Source organism: Mobula birostris, chromosome 10 (genome assembly GCF_030028105.1).
Source record: "Mobula birostris isolate sMobBir1 chromosome 10, sMobBir1.hap1, whole genome shotgun sequence".
Taxonomy (NCBI): Eukaryota; Metazoa; Chordata; class Chondrichthyes; order Myliobatiformes; family Myliobatidae; genus Mobula; species Mobula birostris.
This window is the reverse complement of record NC_092379.1, coordinates 8321119-8330435: the sequence shown is the minus strand read 5'-3', so window position 1 is coordinate 8330435 and position 9317 is coordinate 8321119. Positions and strand designations below refer to the sequence as shown.

At 42.8% G+C, this 9317-nt stretch overlaps 1 protein-coding gene across 3 annotated transcripts in view; it reads right to left on the bottom strand.

Moving 5' to 3' along the window:
• Positions 1-5974: 5974 nt before the first annotated feature.
• The window catches only part of ptgir (prostaglandin I2 receptor), a 152232-nt gene continuing 148889 nt past the window's right edge, over positions 5975-9317 (bottom strand). Inside the window, exons 2-3 of one of the 3 annotated variants that reach the window (XM_072269866.1) lie at positions 6962-7058; positions 5975-6272 (exon numbers count right to left, since the gene is read on the bottom strand). In XM_072269866.1, the coding sequence (XP_072125967.1) occupies positions 6100-6272; positions 6962-7058 (270 nt within the window). In that variant the 3' untranslated portion in view covers positions 5975-6099. Of the gene's footprint in view, positions 6273-6777; positions 6804-6961; positions 7059-9317 lie in introns of those variants that run through there. The other 2 variants (XM_072269867.1, XM_072269869.1) reach the window with 2 other exon arrangements.

The following is a 9317-nucleotide window of genomic DNA, read 5'->3' as shown; positions in this document are numbered from 1 at the left end:
AACATAAAAATAATCAAAAGAAGAACAAGGGAGTTCAAGAGATGCATGTAAACCTTGTATTTTCACTCCTAGCGAGGTGCACACATGAGATGTGGTAGTGTGATGACATGTGCCATTCATGTACTTTTACACATATCCTGTAATGAATGATTTAATCAAAAAATATACATATTTACAAGAATAGATAAATATTACTGAAATATTAAATGCACCACACTCCTGTCTGCTTAGCCATAAACTCCAACACGATATAGAATGCATCTCAATGTATATATACAGTGCATTCGTTATGTGCCATGTCTTATGACATGGTGAGTGTTCTTGTTCTTTCCATGACTGTAATTCTTCTTGGCAAAATGTTTTGCTATTGTGCCTTCTTATGGCCAGTGCCTTTACAAGAAGGGTGAGCCCAGCCATTATCAATACTCCTCAGAGATTGCCCGCCTGGCGCCAGTGGCTGCATAACCAGGGCTTCTGATCTGCACCAGCTACTCATGCGACCGTCCACCACCTGTCCCCATGACTTCATGTGACCCTGATCGGTGGGGGGCTAATTAGGTGCTACACCTTGCCCAAGGGTGACCTGCAGGCTAGCCGAGGAACGGGGCTCCTTACATCTCTTTTGGTAGATATGTATCTCCACCCAGCCACCCGGTGTATATCATATACTATATAATAAAACTACAATATGGACATCCATGTGGAGGATTTCTTACTCTTGTGGGATGATGTCTTCGCTGACAAGGGAGGTGAGACTTGTGGCCGTGAAACAATTTCAGGTTCCTCAGTGGTGGTTGTAGAAGCTGACTCTGGACCTGCAGGAGATAGACAATAGACAATAGACAATAGGTGCAGGAGTAGGCCATTCGGCCCTTTGAGCCAGCACCGCCATTCACTGTGATCATGGCTGCCAGGTCATAGTTGACAAGTCGTGGCTGACAGGTCATAGTTGTGACAGGTCTGGACACTTTTCTTCTGGACGTCTCGTCATCCTGAACAGTGGACGGCAAGCTTCTCGATCTGTTGATCTATACCAGGCCACCAGACAAAGCTCTGAGCCAACGGTTAGATGACCAGCATGTGGCTCCCCAAACACTTCAGTCCTCAGCTTGGATGGAACAACAGCTCTCAATCCTCACATAAGGCAAACCCCATCAAGGGGATGTTAATCCCAACACTGGTAAAATGGGAGAACTGGAATTTTTGCTGCACATTCCAGCCATTTTGGGTTGTCATGTAGACCTGCGATGGTGTGAGGTACTTTCTGGTTTCCCTTTGAATCATCTTTGCCATAATAGGGAGTCTTACAAATTGCATTAGGGAGAATATATCAAGAGGAGAGTCTTCTTCTGAACATTATTTTTGGGATTCGATTAATTGCGTCGTAGAAGAAGCAGAGCCCAATCTCTGCATTCATGTTGCTGCTGTTAGTTGAGCACACTAACGAAAACCAATTTCCCCTGGGATCAATAAATATGACTATGACTATGATTATGACCCTTCTGTGGATTGAAAATGGTCACTAGTGATTGATGATCAGTAATGAGGGCAAATATCTCCCAAAGAGGTACTGGTTGAAACATCTTACATGCCAAACCAGACTCATGCCCTCTGATAACTGCGCATAATTTTTCTCTGCAACGGTAAGGAAATATGATGCAAAGGGTACTGGGGCATTCGCTTCCATCACCCTTAGCATCTAACATGACTGCACCTGTACCGTAATCTGAGGCGTCACAGGCAAGCTTCACTGGATAATGTGGATCATAATGTGCGAGTACAGTGTCTGACGTCACTATTTCCTTCACGATTTGGAAACCCGCCTCACACTGCTTCATCCATTACTTTGTTTCCCAATGGCTAGCAATGAGTTCAAGGGGTGGATCACAGTTGTCAGGTTTGGCAGGAACCTGTTATAGTGGTCGACAAATTCTAAAATGGACCACAACTGTGAGACGCCCTTCGGCCTTTGGACACCCGCCACTGCTTGAATAATGTCAGCACACTCGTGTAAATTCCTGTGCATCAATGACGTGACCACAGTAAGTGATGCTTCATTTAAATAATTCACTTGTTGGGCTGTGCTCTGAGCCCATAGTCTTCTTAACATTGTCTTGAGATTTATGCCATATCTCTTGTCAGCCAGGTAACACTGAGAGCCTGGGCAGCCTCGCAGAAGCTGGTCCATAGCTTTCAGCCAGAGTGCAGGTACAGATGCTACTCCAAAAAGAAGCCTCTTATAGCGAGTGAGCGTTTATGGTGAGAAACACTTTGGACTCTTCTTCCTTTTTTATCTGCAGGCAGGGCTCAGCTTAATCTTCTTTGCTGAGAAGTTTGCAAAGATATCCCCTATCCTGGGCAGAAGGTATTGATCGACTTCCAGTATCGACCTTAAAATCACCACAGATCCGGACAGATCCATTCTTCTTGGCTACTGGGAACACTGGTGTTTCCTATGGGCACCATTCAACCTTGGAAAGAATTCTTTCAGCCTCCATGCGATCTTGCTCACTGGTGACTTTATCATGGACGGTATAAGGAACAGGAAGAGCTTGGTGTGATGTTTTCATTTAACACCGGTTTACCATTGATATGTTAGAGTTTTCCATTGCCATCCCTGAACAATCTGGTGGCATCTCTTACTTCTCTTAATTTTCCTTCAGTATTTTCTATTGAGTGGTAATGTGGCATGTAAATGGTGGATGGATGGCCAATCAAATTTCAGTTGTCTCAGCCAATCATGGCCCCACAAAGCTGGCCCTCCTGTTTTCACCATATACAAGCCCAATGTGGCTTGTTGATAGTTGCATTTCACAGTTACAAATGTCATTCTCACAGGAGTTAAATTTTCTCCGGCATACATTCTTATTTGGATATCTGCAGATATCTTTGAAATGCTGTTCAAACTCGTCTTGTGGAATGACCGAAGCACCCGGACCAGGTTTCAATTCCATTCTAATTAATTTGTCACTCGTTTGTGGTGTAAGCCACATTCCTTGTTAGTTTTCGTGTTATAAATCTCAGGGGTACCCAGTCCTGACAGATTAGTGTTCTTTTTGAGACTGCAGCTTGACTTTTTATCTTCTTTTCTTTTCTGTGCAATCCATTTGTTTTTGTCTGCCTGCTTTTGTGTGGTCCTACTTAGTTGCATTTTATGCAAGCTTTGCTTTTAAATCTGCATTGGTCTGGTGTATGTGAACCCTTGCTACAATGGTAATGCAATTTGTTCAGGTAGGCTGGTTTCTGTTTAGACGTTGCAATTTGTTCACCCCTACTTTCATTCCTGACTGCAACTCAGTTGCGTCTCTGTTTGCTGTTTCCATTGATACAGCAATTTCAATTGCTCTCTTAAGTGTAAGCTGTGCTTCAGTTAGAAGCCATCTTGTGAGATTCCACAAACTAAATGATCTCTCAGTGCGCCGTTAAGCCCATCACTGAACTGGCAATACTCAGACAATCTCTTCAGTTCAGCCACATAAGATGAAATGGACTGTACTTCCTTTTGATTCTGCTTATGAAACCTAAAGCATTCTGCAATCAACAATAGTTTTGTTTCTAAATTGTCGTGCATTACTTTCATGATATCAGCAAAGCTAATTTTGGCTGGTTTTGTTGGAGCAGTCACAGTTCTAAGCTAACTGTATTCCTTTCCACCAATGCACTCAGCAAAACTGGCACTTGTTACTCATTACCTATTCCATTTCTTTAAAATACTGTTCAATTTGTTTAGCATACAATATACAGTTATCTCTTGTGCGACCGAACACACTTATCTTTCTGACATAGTCAGCCATTTCTGCTTCTTTTACATTCGTGATTATTATCACCCACTACTCACTGATAATGAATCCATTAATTCTTCCATTGTCTGCACTTTTAAATTTGACTGATTTGATTCCTTCTCGAAGAAGCATGTGCTGTAATAGTTTTTTCATAAATCAAGCGTCTCACTGAACTTTTTAAAAAACTTCAATATCTTACTGCGCTTCAGCAGGTAAGTCAGATGATTGGGAAGCTTTAAAATCCAACAAAAAGCAACTCAAAAAGTGATAAACATGGAAAAGATTAAATATGTGGACAAACTAGCCAATAATATAAAGCAGGATACTATAAGTTTTTTTCAGTTATATAAAGAGTAAAAGGGAGGTGAAAGTTGATATTGGACCACTGGAAAATGATGCTGGTGAGGCAGTAATGGGGGCCCAAGAAATAGCAGATGAACTTAATGGGTACATTGTATCAGTCTTCACTGTGGAAGACACTGGCAGTGTGTCAGAGGCTAGGGAGCAGCAGGGAGTCCAATTGCTATTACAAAAGAAAAAGTGCTAGGCATACTCACAGATCTTAAGATAGATAAGTTACTTGGACCAGATGGACTACATTCTATAGTCCTTAGAGAGGTTGCAGAAGAGGTAACGGATGCATTGGTCAAGATCTTTCAAGAATCACTTGATCTGGCACGGTCCCAGAAGGATGGAAGATTGCAAATGACACTCCACTCTTTAAGAAGCGAGAAAGGCAAAAGAAAGGACATAATAGACCAAAGAATGGAAAGATGTTGGAGCCCATTTATTAAGGATGAGGTTTAGGAGTACTTGGAAGTACATGATACAATAGGCCAAAGATTGGCTATCCGGCATCAGTGGTCATATAAACAGAACGTATGATCTGCACCAGCTGCTCATATGACCATCCACCACCTGCTCTCATGGTTTCACATGACCTTGATCAGGGGGCTAAGCAGGTGCTACACCTTGCCCAAGAGTGACCTGCAGGCTAGCGAAAGGAAGGAACACCTTTCACCTCCTTTGTTGGAGACCTATCTCCAGCCTGCCACCCAAACTCAACTGGAATCAGAAACAGGTTTAATATCACCAGCACAGGTCATGAAATTTATTGACTTTGTGGCAGAAGTACAATACAATACATAATGTTAAAAAAATCTCTGAAGAGAATTGATAATGGCTGGGGTCACCCTTCTTGTAAAGACGCTGCCCAGTAGAAGGCAATGGCAAACCTCTTCTGTAGGAAAATTTGCCAAGAACAATCATGGTCATTGAAGGACCATGATCACCTACATCATACGATACAGCACATAATGAGTGAATGATAGATAGGGTGGATTACTATATATGTATGTGTGTGTGTGTTAAATTAAATAAGTAGTACAAAAATAGAAATAAAAAATTAGTGGGGTAGTGTCCATTCAGAAATCGGATGGCATCTATACCTCTTCTAAACTTGTGCACTTTTATCCACTCCAGGGGGCCACATGTGTGGAGGCATTGAAAGCATTGACTATGAATGTAAAGAATGAAAAGGCTTATTTTTTTATTTTTAAAATTTTGAAGAAAGTTTATTTATTTTTATAAAAAAATACCGCTCCATCAAGTCGTCTCTCTTTAATGGGTTGGTGTGGTGGTTGGTGGAATAAAGTGGTTTATGGACTTTACATCCACATCACATCATTTTTTGTAACTTTGCTATCCCCACATCTCCCCAGCACCCAACCACCCTTAATGACACATCTTCTAGATACTTCGTCTCCCCACACAGAGTTCCAAAACAGCTACCAACGCAATTATCTTCTCAGAAGCTTAACCTTCTAACCACCATGACAGTTTCCAACTCTCTGCAATTTCAGTGCGCATTTGGAACCAATTTGTGAAGCATCTCAAATCTAACCACAGGAGAAGTATGGGTGAAAAAGAAAACACCATCAAAACCAGAAGCATGCTACAATGGATATGCATGTTCATGTCTTATTTGTGCCCCTCGCCAATCTTTGTGTTCAAAACTTCATACATCTGTGGTCAAATCTTTTAGTTTATTTGTAAAGAGAAAGACACCACTTTCAAATCTCAGGATGTCTCTGAAAGCTTTGCAGCTCTTTGAGATTCAGATCTGGTTGTAAATCGAGTCAACATTTCAATTCAAGTTTAATTGTCATTTCAACCATACATGAGTACTCATGAATGCAGTCAAACAAAACAACAAAACTCTGGAATCAAGGTGCAAAACATAGTACCAACAGTCACACCACAGCACAAAGCACACGTTGGTCACAGTCAAACAATAAAAGTCTCAAAACTCTTGCCATCAATCCACAATCGACCACAATAGAGTCTGTCTCCCGACGAGTGTACACAGGGTTTCAAGGGTGGCAGACAGCACCGACCCCAGCCTGGATGCTGCGCCACACTGCCCTGGCGGAGCGCACCGACCCCGATTCTGCTCCTGCACCAGGCGACACCGCGGCTTGAGGCCCAGTACTTGCATATACAAGATAAAAGAACATAAGGAATATTAGTAAAAATACAACCAAGCAAAATATGTATGTATGTCTATTCAGGAGTACAGATCCTTTAGACCTTTGAAATCTTCAGTCGACTGCAACTGAATTTGTAAACCTGTAGTCGACCAGAACCAGGCTTGTCATCCAGTTTATGTCCAACGATGACAGAGCAGTTAGATCACTTGGTGTCCTGTTTTAACAATGATGGAATGTAACCAAAATTAAACATGCCGATGAAAATTACCCTGATTCCTTTGGAACAGGGTTTTGCATTGTTCAACCTGAAAGTGTAAGGTCTTGTGGAGTTAAAGCCAGTGTCAAGTTTATTGGCACATGCGCAAATACTTGATTGCACTGGCTTACTTGCAGCAGCATGGTAGGTACATAGCATCATTCAAAAGAAACAAACACATACCTTAACCAGAAACATTGAGAGATTATGCAGATGCTTGAAATCCGACAGCAACACGCACAAAATGCTGGAGGACCTCAGCAGGTCAGGCAGCATCTATGGAATTGAATAAACAGTCGATGTTTTGGGCCGAGACCCTACTTCAAGACTGGAAAGGAAGGGGGAAGATGCCTGAACAAAAAGTCGGGGAAAGGGAAGGAGGGCAGTGAAACCAGGTGGGTGGGAACGGTAAAAGGCTGGAGAGGTCCTCTTACCTCTTCTCATCTGCTTCTCACCTCTCCCGAGTCTCCTCCTCCTTCCTATTCTGCATGCTTCACTCTCATCTCCTGTCGGATTTCTGCCTCTCCAGTCCTTTATTGGGAAGTAATTCAGAAAGCAATTTGGTTGTTGGATCAGTTCCATTCAGGACGCATGGAAATATTGAAATAACTTCCATAAAAATAACATGGTGACTCACAATTTGTTCAAACTGGCCAATGTGAGCTGACAAAAGAAAAACAAACATTGTTTTTCTGTACTATATTGTAATCATTAAATTGCATAGCATTGAAAATGTTGGAAACAGAGTTTTTTTGTGCTGTTAGGGTGTAATCTAGAGTTATGGTATATAGTAGGTACTAATTTCAGACAGGAGCCAGCCTTCAGACCTGAACATGGATTGTAGATTGAATTTAAAATGCAGCTCTGAATGTATTTCTGGTGCTGCAGAATGGATTTGATTGCAAACCAGACAAATGCTGATTACCTTCATTTTAGGTGGAGTGTGGGTGCGAAGAAGGAGGTGTGAAAACTATATTTAATTCACAGGAAGTATTGTAGGTACGTTATAACTATAGACCTTTCATCTTGAGCATATAAAAATGTCACATAATATTGGGTCAGACAGGCCTCTTCTTCCTAGAGTATGTTAAGGAGATGATGTTAAAGAATCACAATAGTCCATCTTGCAGAACAGTAGAGGCCCGCTGTTGTCCCAGCTGTCTACGTGACATGCAATTCAATATGCAAGCCTGGGCAGTACAACATGGAGAGCCAGCTGTAGCAGTCTTTCCCTCTCCACGCATCTGATGAATCCAAAGGAGCGGCAGAGACACAATACAGTTTGGCATCAGCGGCGTTCCGTTGCCATTTAGCGCTGAACTCAATGTAGGGCTGCTTTACGGACTCCAGCTCTGGCATTTTTTCCCCGGGGTTTATTTCCAAAGCCTTCCCCACAAGTGGGCATAGCTGCAAGACAGTGGAGGTTGAGATCAGAGTTTTCCTTCTCCAAGATGGTAAGCTGATGGAGAAGATCCTGAGAGGCAGGATTTATGAACATTTGGAGAGGCATAATATGATTAGGAATAGTCAGCATGGCTTTGTCAAAGGCAGGTCATGCCTTACGAGCCTGATTGAATTGTTTGAGGATGTGACTAAACATGTTGATGAAGCTAGAATATTAGATATAGTGTATACGGATTTCAGCAAGGCATTTGATAAGGTACCCCATGCAAGGCTTATTGAGAAAGTAAGGAGGCATGGGATCCAAGGGGACCTTGCTTTGTGGATCCAGATGGGTCATATTCTGCATGGAGGTCGGTGACCAGTGGTGTGCCTCAGGGATCTGTTCTGGGACCCCTTCTCTTCGTGATGTTTATAAATGACCTGGATGAGGAAGTGGAGGTATGGGTTAGCAAATTTGCTGATGACACAAAGGTTGGGGGTGTTGTGGATAGTGTGGAGGGTTGTCAGAGGTTACAGCGGGACATCAGTAGGATGCAAAACTGGGCTGAGAAGTGGCAGATGGAGTTCAACCCAGATAAGTGTGAGGTGGTTCATTTTGGTAGGTCAAATATGATGGCAGAATATAGTATTCACGGTAAGGCTCTTGGCAGTGTGGAGGATTTGAGGGATCTTGGGGTCCGAGTCCATAGGACACTCAAAGCTGCTACGTAAGTTGACTCTGTGGTTAAGAAGGCATACGGTGTATTGGCCTTCATCAACTGTGGGGATTGAGTTCAAGAGCCGAGAGGTAATGTTACAGCTATATGGGACCCTGGTCAGACCCCACTTGGAGTACTGTGCTCAGTTCTGGTCACCTCACTACAGTAAGGATGTGGAAACTATAGAAAGGGTGCAGAGGAGATTTACAAGGATGTTGCCTGGATCAGGGAGCATGCCTTATGAGAATAGGTTGAATGAACTCAGCCTTTTCTCTTTGGAGTGACGGAGGATGAGAGGTGACCTGATAGAGGTGTATAAGATGGTGAGAGGCATTGATCATTGGATAGTCAGAAGCTTTTTCCCAAGGCTGAAATGGCTAACACATGAGAGCACAGTTTTAAGGTGCTTGGAAGTAGGTGCAGAGGGCTATGTGTAACTCTAGGTAATTTTTAAAGTAAGTACATGTTCAGCACAGTATTGTGGGCCAAAGGGCCTGTATTGTGTTGTAGGTTCTCTACGTTTCTAAGGTGAGCTGCCTACGGCTTGAGAGCCCCATCTGCCTGAAGTGACTGGTTTTAAGTCACCAGTAACCCACCTTTGCCCCCTCTCCTGTCAGCAGAAATGGTTCCACCGGGCTTAGTAGCTAAGCCACACATGAAGGCCAGGAGCTGGACTTGGTTGTCAAAG